The 17,608-nt window shown below is 43.2% G+C and overlaps 2 protein-coding genes across 4 annotated transcripts in view; both read right to left on the reverse strand.

Annotated features, from left to right (window-relative positions):
• Positions 1–427: 427 nt before the first annotated feature.
• On the reverse strand, positions 428–4,980 carry crk (v-crk avian sarcoma virus CT10 oncogene homolog). The gene is made up of 3 exons (XM_026997785.2): positions 4,501–4,980; positions 2,948–3,519; positions 428–2,764 (listed from the first exon to the last, which is right to left on the reverse strand). The coding sequence occupies exons 1-3, from the start codon at positions 4,718–4,720 to the stop codon at positions 2,627–2,629; spliced, it is 930 nt and encodes a 309-aa protein (XP_026853586.1). The 5' UTR covers positions 4,721–4,980; the 3' UTR covers positions 428–2,626.
• Positions 4,981–5,713: 733 nt separating this feature from the next.
• Positions 5,714–17,608, reverse strand: part of lrrc75a (leucine rich repeat containing 75A) — a 19,222-nt gene continuing 7,327 nt past the window's right edge. For all 3 annotated transcript variants that reach the window (XM_035534197.1, XM_035534196.1, XM_035534195.1), the window contains 2 exons: positions 15,607–15,719; positions 5,714–8,253 (listed from right to left, as the gene is read on the reverse strand). In XM_035534197.1, coding sequence (XP_035390090.1) covers positions 7,419–8,253; positions 15,607–15,719 — 948 coding nt within the window. In that variant the 3' untranslated portion in view covers positions 5,714–7,418. The remainder of the gene's footprint in view (positions 8,254–15,606; positions 15,720–17,608) is intronic.

Raw genomic sequence — 17,608 nt, forward strand, 5'->3', positions numbered from 1 at the left:
TTTGAAATGTAGCCTGTCTCTCTCCACCATGTGAACTTCAGAAGGTAGCAACCTTTTTTCCCCCCCAAACAAAACTACAAATGCAGAAATGCACAATGTGAGTTTTTTTAAAATGCATATTAAAATAAAAATATCTAGATTTGATTATGTAACATTTGTGGCAAGGTATTATTGGACTTTTGGCAAAATGTGTGTGTACAAGAGTGTGTTTAAGCTTCAAATAATTCTGTGATCTATTAAGTGGGATATTTTCTAAGACATACACAAAGTGCCATGCAGCAAGTTGCATATTTATAGACATTTTCCAATAGATACCAGTTTGTCATGTGATCTGATGATAAACCCTAAATCCTACGTTTAGAAATATATATGATTGTGAATAATTGATATTAGATGTGTGTTCAAAGACATTGAAAGTCAAAGGAAATGGGTTTAAAATGGTTTACTATTGAGGTTATCTTCATTTGATGTACAGGCTGATCAAAACATTATCCACATTTAAGGTGATCTGTGAAGGGCTTAAATGAACATAAATTAACATCACAATATGACGTTATGTTTTCTGTTGAAGACATTAAACATAATACTTCAGGTACAAATAAAATGTACAGAGAAACTTCTGTCATCTTAGCCACAGGTTAAAAGTGGTAATTCTGAGGTGCATTAGTAAGACCTTTGGCTTATGAGAAAGAACAGGACACTTCGGAATGGCAGCTGTAAAATTAGGTTTCAATCTAGAGTGTAACAAATATTAATGATAAAAATAAAAAACAACAACAAAACCTGAATGTGCTCCCAAGTAGTGAAAGCTGGTGTCAAACCTTTATGGATCATGGTTCAACACAGTTTAAGTTTACCTATAGGTAATCTTCCATGACAAACAAAGAAATCAAATTAGCTAAGAAATCAAGCTCTTAATGCTCCTTTGGTCTGGAAACCTTCCAGATATCTGGGAATTTTCCATTTCTGCTGGTTGGTCAACCTGTCCACTGTTACAGTCTGACCATTACAGTTTTATGGCCTTTTTGAAACATTTATTAAACTGGGATCAGCTTTCACAAGTATTGCCAGCACAGGTCCCTACTGAAAAAAAAATTATTTTTGCTCCATAGTGGAATACTAGACCCAGTTTGCACATAGGCCTCAAAAATCCTGGGAAACCCTTCTTTAATGACTTATGTGAAAAAATATGTCTGCTCCACGATCTATTATAAGGCTGCATCATATATCGCCTTCAAATTTCCTCTGACTTAAAATGTCTTAAAATGTCTCTGGTGATTGTCCCCATTTACATGATTGAACATAGTTAATTACAGGCATTTTAGGAATTGCACACATGAATGCTGAGTGTTTTCTGAAAGTCTTTCAATTAGTGATTTAGTCCATGCATTGGTTCATTAATTCATAAAAAAAAAAAAAAAAAAAAAAAAAAGTTAAGCAGCTGCAGTCAGTGAAATACAATGTTTAAATACCTATTAAGAAAGGGTTTGTCTCAAATCTCACTTGAACATACTAGTGCACTATTGTTCCAAGTTTCATCTTAGTTATTAGGCTAGATCCAAGACATTACTGTTTTTGAGCAACTGTAATTGGCAAACAACTGGTTAAAGGAATTATCTGTGTTATAACGAGTGACTGCAGATAACCTCTTGGGTGAAAATGCAATTAGGAAGCAGTGAAGTATGACTGCAAACATTGTGGGAAAATTACACTGATTCTGCTGGAGCAGATGCATTAAGCAATCATAAATGAAAGGCATCGTTACGTGCAAGACAGTTCAAAAGAGGGACATGTTCGAGGCTTCGGGTTCACACTTTACACAGTGACAATCTTACAGTATACATTTAAGTAGTGTTCAAGAAGCATCTGCACGTAGGGACTTTAGTGGGGGCATTCCAGAGAACTGTTACATATACTACTTTTATATAAACTTCAAGAAAAGTCACGTTTAAATCAAACAGTAAAGATGTGTGCTTGTTTATCAAAACTGATTTTTGTCTTCAGAATCAAGTTTTCTTCATTGTCCAGAACTGCTCAACAGAAAACAAAGGGGACATTTTAACTAATAACTCAAATGAAATACTTCTATGTGCACAAAAATTGTTTAAAGGAATACAAATTAAGCACGTAATGGTAAACATTAATATATGACCAGTACTACTACTTCAGACACCTTGTATATAATCACATGGCAGATAATAAACTTGTAGTGTGATAAGGGCTCAAAATCAATCCCTATCAAAGCAGTCATTTTTCACCAAGTAGTGTATGCTACTCAAACATAGAACAGTCCCTTACAGCCACACCAAACGGTTATGAGTCCAAGCAGACATCTCCTCTTTCAATCTCACAAGCCACACTCCAAATGTTCTGCTTATGGAAATTTACAGAGATGTCCATGGTGTTTAGTGTCTAAGTAACTTCAAATCATTGCATATGTACTAATAGGAAAATTACTGCAGATGTTGTATATATTGGTGTGAATGAAATCATGGCACAAAACGGTGACAGGACAGACAAAATAAAAAAGGATCTAGTTGAAGAGGCTACCCTTGAGCAGGTCAGTTATTAGGCGTGAGGACAGGGCGTGTGCATCTAAGGGCTGTACAGAGGACAGTGTCTGCTTTCAGCTCGGGTCATCCTCTGGGTTGTGCTGATCCAGTAAGCGCACGTGCGTGAAGGGAAAATGACCACGCTTCCCCTTGCACTCACCCTCCCACTGGCCGTTTACATTGATCTTAGTCACCATCACCAAGTCACCGACCTGAAGTAAAGCATCACAACGCCAGTGTGAGAACAAGAGAACAAGACTGGACATAGATGTCACAAATTCATCCAAACAAAAACAAATAAAACATATCCAAACAAAAGTGTCCAGTGAGAAAATGACATGAATGAGACATTAAAATATAGCCACGGTTAAAGTAAAGAAGACATAACTTTGTACCTCTAAAGCAAGAGCTGTCTTGTCATAGGCATTGGGTACTCTCTTCTGAACTGCCCTGGCCAAGACGGGCCCATTCTGCAGGTTGGGCAAAGACGTGGGTTGGGCATACTGGCCTGGCTCTCCCAGCAGAGGAGGGGATTGGGAATTGTGGCCATCTGAATTTCCCACAGTGCCGGTCCCCCCGCTGCCCAGAGACCCCGACGTTGGAGAAGCTGGGCGGAATTTCTCCACGTAGGGCACAGGGATCATCCCCACGCGGCCCTCGGAATTCTGAGCATTCCACCACTGCTCTTCTGGCTTCTCCAGCACCCGGAGGACATCGCCCTTTCGAAACGGAAGGTCCTCATCATCGTTGCCAGGGAAGTCGAAGAGAGCACGGACATACTCTTCCTCAAGCCTCTGGGGACCCCCTCCCGTCCCTGTGCCGACACCGATGACTGAGGAGTGCTTGGCTTTGTTGATGGGTTCGATTAATGTAGTGGTGTCCAAGTAGTGTATCTTATAAAACTCCAGCAGAGCAGGGAGGGCATCAAATTCTTGGTCTCCAATCCGAAATCGAGAGGTAGTCAGTCCTGAAATGTAGATGAACAGTGGATCAAGTTCAGAAACTACCCAAGTATCGAAGAAAACAGTCATGGCTCAAAGTATGGAGTATACCAAATCTATTTATGGCGTTAAATGAAAAGAGAAACATTTGCAAACTGTGTCCTGCCTCCAATTCTTTTTAATACCGCTTATATTAACATATCGACATGACTAGGTTTAACATAACGGTTTAATAGGCACTTAAACTCTTAATGGGTGCACATAATGAATTAGAATAATTTATTAGATGCCTCTGGGTCACGAATTAAGACATTATCTATATGATGACCGTAAATATCTTAAAACGATCGCTACAACGTGATGTATTAGCGAGTGTTGGCAAGTCCATGCTAGCTAAATGATACGCATGCGCAAGCATGTAATGTGGATGGCGTACAAATCACGCCGTTACACCCCTTTTCTCTTTACCCTGTCGGCACAAATGCATTACCGATTAATTACTACTACTTACGATGTATACCGTGGTAGCTGTTCTCTCTCAAGCAAGGACTGCCTACTTTGTATTTCCCAGGCAAAATAAAAATACATTCAAAAGCTAGCCGGCTAACTACATTGTTCAATTTGAAGCGTCAGCGACGTCAGACTATTTTAAGATAACTTCACTCGACTAGTAACCATAGCTGACTACTTTTCACCATTTCGCCCCCCCCCCCAATATTGTCGCTACGGATGTCTGCCAGTAGCTGCCATCTGAAGCCAAATCCGAAGCATTTAGCGCAAATGATCCAAATGAAATGACAAGCACAGTCAGTGCGACCAGATCATCTACGAACCAGTGGTATTTAAAAAAAAAAAAAAAAAATTTGTTGCGGAGATGGACCTACATAGTTAGCTACCTATAAAGGAGCTATCGTTAGGAAGCTGGGTGCTGCTTTGCGTTATCCCTTATACGAGTTAGTACTAGGCGGTAGCAGGCCAGTTAGACCCATGTACTACGCACACCTTACCTGGACCGGACTGCCGATGGCTGCTGATGCTGTTGATTATATAATGAGAGACTTTAGAGTTTTCTGAAACGGAGAGCACGTAGTCTCCAGGACTGGTAATGGAGTCCCTCACTAAAAACACACCATGTCTCTGTCCCTGCAGGAGCGAAACCGCCTCCTGTCGACTCAGTTTTCCCCAGTACCAGCTGCCGCGGTCCTCCGCGTCAAAATTTCCGGCCATGACTGCCACCCACAAGCCGAGGCTTCACGGGCCTTGTCTTCGCCTCTCCGTGTCCGCAACGGCGACTCAACTCATACAAAAACTTTACCGCCTTCTCGCTGTTAAAGACGCGTTTCAAATGTGCCCAGTGTTCACATTTACTCAAACCGACCCGGTAGAAGCGCTGAGACTCTGGTGCACATGTGCAAAATAAACCACGCCAGCTCTGCCGGATTATCAGTTAATTTTGCCAGAGCCAACCCTCTTCCACTAGAAGTTGTCACTGGGGAAGTTCAAATATTTGAAATGGCGGACAAGGGAAACATTTTTTGCCCTTATTTCCCGGATGTGACGTAAGCGATGCCCAAAGTTTCCAAAGATAGCCATATTGATAAGGTCACCGTGAACATACGCGGTACCAAGGGCGAATAAACACGGGGAACGTCCCGTCCTATCCAGATACAATAAAAACACAAGTGAAAACTGTTCACCGATCCAAACATACCTGGCACCCATTTTTATTTGTTTGGTTATCCAGAGCAGATCTATTGTTTATTCAATACAAAGATGCTTTTATTCCATATCAGTGGTATCGAGTAGTAAAATGTCTCGTTGTTCTTTGAAAGTGAGGATTCTTCTAGATTCTTCTACTATTCTGTCTAGAGGCTAAATGCTAGACTAATTGTTAACCAAACCAAAAGAATTCTTATCTATCTATCTATCTATCTATCTATCTATCTATCTATCTATCTATCTATCTATCTATCTATCTATCTATCTATCTATCTATCTATCTATCTATCTATCTATGCTTTTAGATTAAATTACTTTTTTATTAGTATTTTTTTATCATTATTAGTTTTGCAATGGCTCGAATGGCCACTGAATGTCGCCATCGGCTGCGGCTGCATGCTCTAAGGACGCTTCCAATATCAGCGAATCTAAGGTCATAACATTTATGGTAAATCCGTCCCATTAAGATAATGTTCAAAATGACTAAGCAAGAGTCAAGTATAACCATTGAATGTTTATTTAGTCTATTGGCAATTACATGTTTTCTTCTTTACAATGTTTGTTTTCCACACATTTATTGTAGTTACTGTTACAACTGTTACAACCTTGTTTACTGACAAACAAGCCAAGACCGTGGTTTTTTTTCGTCCTGGGGTTTCTGCTTATATAGTCATTTCGATCAATAAACTACAAAGTGGTTTGTTTAATTATGTGCAGTCTAAATGGTCACATAGATTTTTAATATTTTTTAAAGTTTCTAGTTATATGCATGTGTAAATGTATTCGTTTTACACTGTACTGTGTTTTTAAAATACTGCACAGCTCTTTGTGAAAATACTGTCTGTGTTATTAGCCTATACGAAACTTTGGATGCAATGATGGGCACAATTATAAGGCCTATAACCCCCCTCCCTTTAAGTGAAGGAATATGCTTGAAGGTTCAAAAGAATAAAACCCACAAACTACACCTATTATCCTATTTTGATTATATAAGTATTATAATGAAAATGTTGTGTGATAACCAGAAAAGGCTAGAAAAGGTTACAGTAAGACTACAATAATAAACAATGCAATTTATATCCCTGCAAAATGAGACAATATTTATTACATAAATTCTGTAAGGAAGCAATATGGCATTGAAAGATTTGGCTTATTCACAACAAGTAAGCACAGTAGGAAATGTGAATGACAGCTCAAACAAAAAAAAAAGTCCTGATGAAGACATCCACATTATAGAACTGTATCAATACTTAATTCCCAAATGGATATTCCAAATGATTAAATGTAATGAACTTTGGATTATAAGGATCTGATGATTGGAATAAAAATATCACAAATAAATAGCAATTATACAGCAATTAAATCCAAGAGGCTAGAATGTTTCTATGAACAGAAGAGCAAACCTTTGACATTTTAATTGTCACTATTCAAAATACTCCAACAACGGTTATGTTTGATACAAGCTACTCTCTTGCTCTTTCTTTGGCGCTGTTCCTTCATAAAGCACTCCGTTTTTTCTTAAGTCAAACTTGGGGCGGCATCTCTGTGAAATATTTGGCTTTGTCTTTTCTCCAGGAGATCCTTGAGCTCAGGTGCACTGTGACATGGGGAGACATGCAGGTTTTAGGCTGCTGGGCATGGGACTTACAAACAGATGCATAGAGGGAAACACCTTGAGATATGTCCAGGTTTAACTAATAATTTATGGCTGGTGAGTTTTTTCATTGATCACCTCTCTGTCTCAGTCACTGTGTGCAATGGAAAAGCACATGCACACATTCTCATTCAGACTTCCACACATGCACAAGCACGCATGTTTGCACACACTCCTCTCCAACAAGGTCCAACAGGCACATAGGTAATGGTCCATGGTTAGAATAGAATATCTAAGGGGCAATACCTGAAAGAGAAGCATTTAAACTGCACTGGATATTGTACTGTACATAACTTCTATACCTGGTAAGCACTGTTGTTTTATGCATCATACAACATATCAATTTACCAGAGTATCTCTTTTTTTTTTTTTTTTTTTTTTTTTTTTAAGCAGCTGTAATACCCCATAAATGTGTTAGCTGGACACTAGCTGGACACACTTGGCTCTTCAGAGAATCACTGACCCATAAACAGTCCAAAGCTGAGCTGGGTCTCTTTTTCTCCTGTTCCCAGGTTTAAAGGTTGCAATTTCTAAGTGAAGCAGCACTTCTGCTCAGGTCAGGTGACCTGAAGACTGTGCTGCCTGATCCGAGATGTCCTTTGGTGGCTCGAAGGCTGCAGACGAGTCCTGTGACTGGCTGGAGCAGGACAGCTGTGAGCTCCGGCTCCTGGTGTCCTCCTCACCCTCAGCCTTCACGGCCCTCTTCTGACTGTTATGCCCTCCGGATGGCCCCCCTGTGGCCCTCCTCTCCTCCAAGGTCCACATGCTGTCCTCCTCCACCTCATCCCTGCCTTGCACCTCCCTGTCAAAGTCCAGTAGCTCCTCCATCATCTCCTCTATCTCCGTCTCGCCGTCCATCTCGCCGTCCACCTCGGACCGGAGCTCGCCGCCGCTCAGCGTCCCGTTTGTGTCGTCGTCCATGTCATCTACGTCCGCAGCCGCGCGGCCTTCCGGCTCGCTGGCCTGGCTCTCTCCAAACTCAAGGATGGTGGGCAGGTTTCCCTGCTTGGGGCAGCGTTTGCGCAGGCTCACCAGAAAGGGCTGCGGCAGGCAGAAGATGTCCACGTTGTTGCCCAGGTCGATCCACGTGATGCTGGGGAAGCTCTCGGTGTCCTTCAACGTGTCTGTGAGCTCCTTGAGCACAGCGCGTGTCAGCCGATTGCCATTGAGGGCTAGGGTCTCCAGGTGGGGCAGCGCAGCCAGCGTAGGAAGCAGGATGACGAAGGCCTCATCCGTGAGCTCGGTGAAGCCTAGCTCCAGACTGGAGATGCGGGAGGCGTGACGCTGCAGGTGGGCGCATAGGCGCTCCATGTCTTTAACCCCCAGAGGAATACCAGAGAGGTCCAGCGCCCCACCCGCAGGTGGGCTGGAGAGGACGGCTTTCAGACTAAAAGAAAGAGATACAGAAAGAGAGAGATTCAGTCAAGACAACCAGGCCTACTGCTGAACCTGAACCAAAAAACATCTTCAGAAAATAAATTAATCTAAGAAGCCAGCTCATGACTGAAAGCAAGGTTAAAGCAAGCCTGATAGGGTCTAAGGACAGATGGAAACTGAAAGAAGTAAATTTTCCCTTGCACATTTTTTTTTGACACACCTGATTCTTTTCACCTGCTAATCTGCTATTTACTGAGCATTTCATTTGTAGTATCATGGGTGTATAGCATAGCATGATGCAGTAACAAAAGATGTCATGGAGGAGTGGCAATGGACTAAGCAAAGTGATCATTACACTAATATGTCAATATATTGGCTGGGAAATCATTATCACAATTTCAAAAGCTCTATCAAGTTTCTCGAAATCCAGCAGTGAGCTGCTCCAAGTGACAGCAAGGAGGTAACGTGCGAGAGCAAAGTCTGCAGATGTTTATTTTGGGGGGAGAGCGCAGAAACAGCGCCAACGAGAGTGAGAGAGGCACAGCCACTCACTGCACACGTCGAGCGCTAAAAATAAGTGCAGTGGGGATCACTGACATTCCAGTGTGTGAGCTCAGGCAAAAGGAGCGGGAGGGGTTGCAGGCACCATGTAAACAGCCTTAAAAAGGAAAAGTAGAGGCGCACATGGATATCATTTGGCACCGACGAACATAGTAAACGGACCGCGTAGTCATACAGGGCAGAGAGGAGCTGAACTCAATTATGACCAAAGATCTGAAAAATGCTGCTGCCTTCTGGGCACGCTGGTAGAGGGAAGGGGATCAGAGCCTGTTGTGTTTGAGTGAATAAAACCTGAAATAAAGGGTTTAATATTGATGGGCCTCAAGCTCAGCATTTATATATATTCGTATATTTCACATTTCAAAAGCTGATAATATCAAAAGGACTCCAAATGTCTCTAGAAAGCTCTTCTGACAATTAAGCACCTACAAAAAGCACCTTGATTTCAAATATTTGGTGGCACCTGGTTTGGTGTTTAAAGCCCCCTCTTTTCATGGTGCATATTAAAAGAGGGCCTCTACCCCGTGGAGTGTGAGGAGTTGAGGGAAAACAAGGCATTTGTGCCAGTATTTGGCTCTGATGAGTCACAGTCACATCTCAATGCAGCAGATTCAGAGAAGCTTGCAAGCTGTAGACTCCACTGCTCTCTGTCAGCAGAGTGAGGAGGAGTCGTTCTCATACTTCAGCACTACATGGTCATGTGAGGATGACCTCATGAGTTTCCATTCCCTCTGAGTTTTCTCCCCTACAGATCCTCTGATTCTGTTGCTGGCCCAGCAAAGACAAATAACGATGCTGTCAGGGAAAAGGTCAAATTCTCTTTTCTGGACCAGAGGCCAAATCCCACACTCCTCATCAACTCTGGACGAGTGACCCAGCCCTCCCACCTCTGCTCCATCTCAGAACTGTCAACTTGATGTTTCCCTTTTATATAATTGAGAAAATACGACTCATTCTTTTTGAGACATATTAACTCTTATAAGGCAACAAAACTGACCAAATAAACATGTAATTATGCAAGATAAGTTATTCATGAAACCTTTCCATACGAGACCTGCTGAGCTGCTACGGCAGTCATTAAAAAAACGTGTTACGTAATGGCACATCAATGGCGGCTTGTAAATTTAGTAAGCCACAGTATTGTGGCTTACTAAATGTGAATGATTCCTTAAAATGAAACACAAGATGTGAGTTGGCGCCTGTGAACCAAAAGACACCCGATGCTGAAGGGCTCCAAGGGCACTCCTGCCACTGGAGAAGGAGGAGTGGTGATAAAGAGCTGAGAATAAGTGAGCAGAAGGAGGAAGAGCATTTAGAATCAGACATGACGTTGCTGCATCTCCTCACACAAGGACACATGCTGTTTCACCCATGCAGTTTTAACCCACCCCCCTCAGCAGCCAATCAAAAGTCCTTCTCACGCAGTAATCCTAACCCTAACCCTTACCCTAACCCTAACCCTAACCCTTATCCTAACATTACCCTAACCATTACTCTAACTCTAACCATTACCCTAACCCTAACCATTACCCTAACCCTTACCCTAACCCTAACCCTAACCTAACCCTAACCCTAACCCCCTCAGCAGCCAATCAAAAGTCCTTCTCACGCAGTAATCCTAACCCTAACCCTAACCCTAACCCTAACCCTTACCCTTACCCTAACCCTTATCCTAACATTACCCTAACCATTACTCTAACTCTAACCATTACCCTAACCCTTATCCTAACCCTAACACTAACCCTTACCCTAACCCTAACACTAACCCTTACCCTAACCCTTACCCTAACCCTAACACTAACCCTTACCCTTACCCTAACCCTTACCCTAACCCTTACCCTAACCCTTACCCTAACCCTAACCCTAACCCTTACCCTAACCCTAACCCTTACCCTAACCCTTACCCTAACCCTTACCCTAACCTTACCCTAACCCTAACCCTAACCCTAACCCTTACCCTAACCCTTACCCTAACCCTAACCCTTACCCTAACCCTTACCCTAACCCTAACCCTAACCCTAACCCTTACCCTAACCCTTACCCTAACCCTAACCCTAACCCTTACCCTAACCCTTACCCTAACCCTAACCCTAACCCTTACCCTAACCCTTACCCTAACCCTAACCTTACCATAACCATTACTCTAACTCTAACCATTACCCTAACCCTTACCCTAACCCTTATCCTAACATTACCCTAACCATTACTCTAACTCTAACCATTACCCTAACCCTTACCCTAACCCTTATCCTAACATTACCCTAACCATTACTCTAACTCTAACCATTACCCTAACCCTTATCCTAACCCTAACACTAACCCTTACCCTAACCCTAACACTAACCCTTACCCTAACCCTTACCCTAACCCTTACCCTAACCCTAACACTAACCCTTACCCTAACCCTAACCCTAACCCTAACCCTAACCCTTACCCTAACCCTAACCCTAACCCTTACCCTAACCCTTACCCTAACCCTAACCCTAACCCTAACCCTTACCCTAACCCTTACCCTAACCCTAACCCTAACCCTTACCCTAACCCTTACCCTAACCCTAACCCTAACACTAACCCTAACCCTTACCCTTACCCTAACCCTAACCCTAGATGTACATTATTTTATCATCTGCAAATCTCTGCCCTTCACTTACTTGCTCCTTTTTTTCTCTCTCTCCAGATCAATTATCCAGATCAGGCAGCAGGTGTGTAGGGGAATGCTTCCAGTGCAAGTGCAGGCAGGGGTGATATCAGTGTCACCCTTCATGTGCACAGCAGGAAACACTAAAGTTAGAGGCTTTGGAGGACAACGAGAGGGGGGAGCAGAGATGTGGGCAGTTGCTCTATAGTCTACTAAGCAACAAAGGTGACGATGGGAATTGAGTAAACAATCTTGATTAATATGTTTGTACATATGAATAAAAGCAGAGATGTTGGCTCTGACAATAGGTGGGTGGGTGGGTGTGAGAAACACAGGTGTTAGGAAGGCATTTCAGTCAGCAGTACAATTCAACACAATGCAATTCAGCAACCATTCATGGCGACATAATAATGCGAAGGAAGGAAGGTCACTCCATAATGATGTAGGGTTACAGAAGAATAGTAATAATCAACCATTTGCAGAGGAAAGTGATTTCTTCCTAATGAGTCTATGAAGTGTAATTAATTTGATTAGGAGTTTAATGCTAACAGAAAAAAACTTGATTTTTATTACTGGGCTAATGCGGTTTTAGGAACCTTGTTCTGTGGACTCATTTTTAATTTTATGAATAATGTTATTACTATTAATATTAATAATAATATTTTTAGTAATATTACTGTTACAGGCACCTAGAAAGAAGGGGCTGAAATGCTGAAGAGGATGTCTGATTTAGTCCTGATCTGAACCAGACGGGCAGTGCTAGCATTAAAAGGGAAAGAGAGAGAGAGAGAGAGAGAGAGAGAGAGAGAGAGAGAGAGAGAGAGAGAGTGCAACTAGCAGGAGACTGTGAGTGAATGCTAATAGAGTACTAATGCAGCAGTTCTTCTGCATATCAGAGTCCGACCCCGGAGCTGGCCCTACATACAGCAGATAAGAGGAGGAGAGGAGGAGAGTGCAGGAAACCTACAGGGTCAGAGAGGAAGGGAGCGACGGGGCCAGAGAGGAGCAGCACGTCAGGAGAAGAAGCTCCTGGCCTGGATGGAGGGGTGCACTGGAGAAGAGGAGAAAGTTGATGGGGGGGAAGAGCAGAGCAAGACCAGACATTCCCGGGAGATGACGGCATCGGTTCTCAACAGCAAATAGCAGATCCACCCGCCTCGACTCTCTAGAGCTCCGTATCAAAGCTATTACACATGCATGAAAGCATGAAATCCACACATGTGCATACATATGCGTGCACACTCACACACACACACACAAAAACACACACACACACACTCACACACACACACTCACACACACACACACACACACACACACACAGACATATACACACACAGACATATACACACACACACACACACACACAGACATATACACACACACACACAGACATATACACACACACACACAGACATATACACACACACACAGACATATACACACACACACAGACATATACACACACACACAGACATATACACACACACACACAGACATATACACACACACACACACACACTCACAGTCCCGCTTCTCTCACAAGTGTACACTGTCAGTTAAGTTGGATATTAAATTCATTGCACCCTTCACTGTTCGCTACATAAAGACTCTTATTGTTGTTTCTTCCTCCAGAGGAAGCCAAAGGTCTGTCTGTGTGCTCAGACAAGAGCCACTCCTCATCAGCTCCATGTGGGTCATTATGAGCACTTATGAACTGAGCTCAGAGTTGTAGACAGCAGTGCAGACAGACCAGGCAGCTGCTAGCGTCCAGCACTTCAGTCCAGCCTAATGCTCAGTTCCACCTCCACACATGGGCCAATGTCACCGTCATCTGCGGCAATTCAGGGATTTTAGTTGGGTTACATGCAAAAGATAAATCATATTTTATTTGCTATATTTGCTATATGGGTCATTCCACATAAGAGTTACTACATAGAGTCTCACACTCTAAATAGTAGGCTTTAGAAAATGCATAAATAGGTAATAAAAACATATTTATACACATAAAATTAACACTTGTCAACAAAACCAAACTATTTTATAATAACTATTTTATAATAATAATACTATTTTTGAAGATTTTGGATTTATTATTGTTACGTTATTGTTACAAAATACTTAAATATTAAAATATCAATAGTGATGGGGCTGAAAAACACAGTTTTTGTGAATACAGGGAGAGGACTGTTTAACGTGGTTTGTGAAAAACTAGATCTGCAAATAGACTGGGGAAAGTGTTCTGTAATTGTCCTGTGTACTAGCCATACTGTTCATTTTTCTAAAGTCGCAGCTACCAAAATCTGATTAACACAGCAATACATTGATGTCCAATGTACTCGAAACACTAGAAAATCTGGCTGGAGGAACTAATATGAGCGAAGGCTTGAGAAAATGGAGCGAGTGATGGAGCAGACAGATAGGGACAAACCAGTGGAACAAACCAGTGCTTCTTATACAATTAAAAGAGCGAGATGAATAATTCAAATGGCTGTGTGGGCGAAAGGCACCTTGTAATTTGGATGAGATTTTTTTTCAAATGAAGCAATGGTAATGACTTAAGATAAACATGTTGATTTCGTGCAAAACACAGAGCAGCATGTGGACAGAACAGACAAAAGAATCGAATGGTCCCAAGAACTGTCCTGATCAGCACCCCTACAGGTGGACTGGCTGATGAAAAAGGAGCTGAAAGTCATGGTGAGGATCCTCCAAGGTACAGGCTGCTCTTCCGGGGCCCTTGACTCAGATTCTCTCAGATCTTGGGAATACTAAAGACCCATCTACTGCCTAAACATAGCACTGCGACAGCCCAAGACCAGTGATCAGCTGCGTCTTTTTAGGGTGGCACACATTCGTTGAGGTTCACAGTACGGCACCTTCCACTTCCTTGACAGGTTTCGGTCTATTTCTACAAACGGCATCAAATGTACTCAAACAAATCAGCTGCAGAAAGATTGCAGACGGGACACGGAGAGGCTGGCTAACCACACCTTCCGCATACCATCAGCTGCTGCCTTTTCTGCTACAATAACAAACAAACAAACAAACAAACAAACAAACAAATAGTAAGCTGCTAACCGCAAATAAACCCTCCCCTAGGCACTGCATTGTTTCTGTCCACACGGCGAGCATTAAATTCGGATGCTCTTAAAGTAGAAGAGGAAACGGCCCTAATTGGGTCAGGCCAGAGCATGGCGCTTCACATTCCAGCACAGACCTGCAGTTGTGATGGAAGCTGGAAGCGTGTAGGGACAGAGATAAGACCAAAGAGCTGGAGCAACGCAGGACCTTTATCCAGCCGTATCTATGTTCAAGCTTGAGAGACATTGGGCCTGCGCTTCGGTAAGACTGGCACAGACGAGTGGGGAGCTAACGACTCCCCTAGAGTCTCCGCCAGCGTCAACACGCGTCGGCTCCCCGGTATGCAGCTACAGGCTGAGGTCCAGCCGTGTCACGATTGGCTGGAGGGAGGCAAGCCAGGGGGCGGGCCCTCTCTCAGTCACCCACTCAACCGCTGAGTGATTGCTGTGGCCGTTCGCCGGTGTGGAGCAGATTGGTTGATACATCAGGCCGGGAGAGAGGAGGCATGGCTTGTGTGGGCGTCCGCTCTGGTAACGCAGAATCAGATACTGTCTCCTCAGCACCAGCGGGGCTTGAAAGCACATTTAAAGTCATCGCTTTTGATTCAAGCCCAGGCAAAGGTCCCACAAGAATGATGACTCAGCACAAGTGTGGGTTCCAAGGAGTCACAGGCTTTATTTTATTCCCGATAAACATTTTAATTAATAAATGAGGCCTCGAGACGGCGGGTCACTGTCGGTCATCCACAAATAAGTCTGAGGACAAGTCATTTCAATCATCTGGGCTATTATATAATTGGAACATCAGCGGAGAGCAGCCCTGACCATCACTAAGCACTCAGCAAATAGCTGAGGAAAGCTACACTCCCTGTGATGGAGCTGACTGATAACATAATGGGCTATTGGAGAGGAAGAGAACAGATAAGAGAGAGCGACAAAGACAGCGGTTGGGGGGAGAGAGAGAGAGAGAGAGAGAGAGAGAGCGCACAACAGAAGGAAAGAAAGATGTCTGTTTAGCCACTGTGATACGTTATCCAGCAAAAGCCCTTCCTCCTCCCCCCATCTCACCCTCCGTGCTCACCAGGCCTGGGGTTTCCTCTTCAGCAGGCCCTGGCGTCTCCACTGGGAGTGTGGGCTCAGGTGGTAGGTCAGCTGGCGGCACACCTTCTCCATGGCTCCCAGAGAGTCCACCTCCTGAGCAATAGACAGAGGCAGTGGTGTCAGTCACGCGGCACACAGAACAGGTTCACGTGGACTGGCAGTGGACCAGAGTGGCAGGAAAAAAAATAAATAAACCACTAATTTTGCTGGCAGCTGTAGCGAAAGGAGAGCAGAGCAATGGAGACTGACAGAGACACTATATCACAGGCATAGGATTCGCTCTGACAAGCAATGGCGGTCGCGCATGCGTGTGTGGTCACATTAAGATGCAGGAGCACATCATGTGTTTGCAGGCTGTGGAGCATGTCGGATGCGTTAATTGAATCTTCCTGCACGGCTCCGTTCCCTCGCACTCTCACTCACACCCACTATGCTAGCACACCACCGAAGGTTTAAGCAAAGGGATACATACGAAGCTAAAACATTTCATATACCCCTAGGACAAAGGCATTCGAATGGAAACTTTCACAACGTTATGTCACCATACATTTCCTCTCTGTAACAGGTCACTCTAAAAATAATAAACAAGAGACAGAATTATTTCATGTTTTATTTACTATATAAGATTTTTAGATAGTTTGTTACACATGCTTTGTTAGCATTTACTGACACTGGCATCCACTGTTAGCTTTCCACTAGCTTCTCATAATACTTCTGTGGATTTTTTGCCCATTTGTCATGACAGAACTGGTGTGACTCAGTCAGGTTTGTGGGACTTCTTGCTCAGACACACCTTATTAGTTCAGTCCACAAATTTTCAATGGGATTCAGGTTAGGGCTTTGTGATAACCACCACAACACTGTTGCTTTGTTGTCTTTAAGCCATTTTGCAACAAGTCTGGAGGAATGCTTCACTATCCTCCTGGAAGACCCAGTTGGGATCAAGCTTGAACTTTCTGGCTGATGCCTTGAGGTATTGCTTCAGTATTTCTCCATAAATCTGCTCCAAAGTGCTCTAGTCCCTTTTCCAGCAAAACACCCCCACAATATGACACCGCCAACCCCATGCTTCACAGCTGAGATGCTGTTCCCTGGACTAAAAACCTCGCCCTTTTCTCTTCACACTCAGCACTGATTATTATGGCCAAATATTTATGTTTGATCTGACCATCAAACCTGCAATCTTCTGTCTGGCTTTTTTCTATGCTGCTCCTGGAGCGAGGACTTCATTTCACACTGGCATTTCAAGCCGCTGACACGCAGAATTCTCTTAATAGTGGACGTAGAGGCACACTGATGCCTACTTTACCACTTCTTCCCTTCTTGTCTTGGGGTACAGTTGAATCAAAGTTCAATCGTCCCTGGGAATTCATCTCTGCCTCCTTCCTGAACAATGTAGTTTTTATTTGGTCCCAAGGTTACTATTTGTATACAATTTCTTCTATAGAAGCTTGTGGTGCGTGCAGTTATTTGGAAACAGAAAAGAAGTGGACTTTTTGAGGTCCACAATCTCTTTTCTAAGCTTGGCTGAATTGCTTAGCTTTTTCTTTGCTATCAAGGGCAAAAAGGCACTGGCTCTGAAGGTAAGACCTTAAAAATGCAGCCACAGATGCTCTCCCAATTAACTTCTGGCCTGAACTATACATTATTAATAGACGGGCACAGAAGCACCTGAAGGTTACAGCCCATCTCTTGTTTCTATTACAGCAGTACTGACTGCCTGTATCAAATGGAGTTTCACTTTGGAACAGAGGGGTATTACACTTTTTACTGGTTCGTACCACTACTGAAAAAGGATTGAAAAACAGGACTGAAAAGGCCACAGTTCCATCTCATATCTGGAACAGAAGAGAAAATGTATATTTAGGACCACAGTTAAATTCAGGCCCCAATTGATCCTCACAAGCAGAGCCATTATGGCCAAAGGTATAATGGAGAGGGTGGCCATTTCCATGGCACCCATGACATTCAATTCACTTTAC

This window comes from Electrophorus electricus, chromosome 15 (assembly GCF_013358815.1).
Source record: "Electrophorus electricus isolate fEleEle1 chromosome 15, fEleEle1.pri, whole genome shotgun sequence".
Taxonomy (NCBI): domain Eukaryota; kingdom Metazoa; phylum Chordata; class Actinopteri; order Gymnotiformes; family Gymnotidae; genus Electrophorus; species Electrophorus electricus.

Excerpts from the sequence above, each read along its gene's own strand:
- crk (XM_026997785.2), bottom strand. The coding sequence starts at position 4,720 with ATGGCCGGAAATTTTGACGCGGAGGACCGCGGCAGCTGGTACTGGGGA. Across the intron at positions 3,520-4,500 it reads CCATCGGCAGTCCGGTCCAG|GACTGACTACCTCTCGATTT; the intron begins GTAAGGTGTGCG and ends TCTACATTTCAG. Across the intron at positions 2,765-2,947 it reads AGACAGCTCTTGCTTTAGAG|GTCGGTGACTTGGTGATGGT; the intron begins GTACAAAGTTAT and ends GCTTTACTTCAG.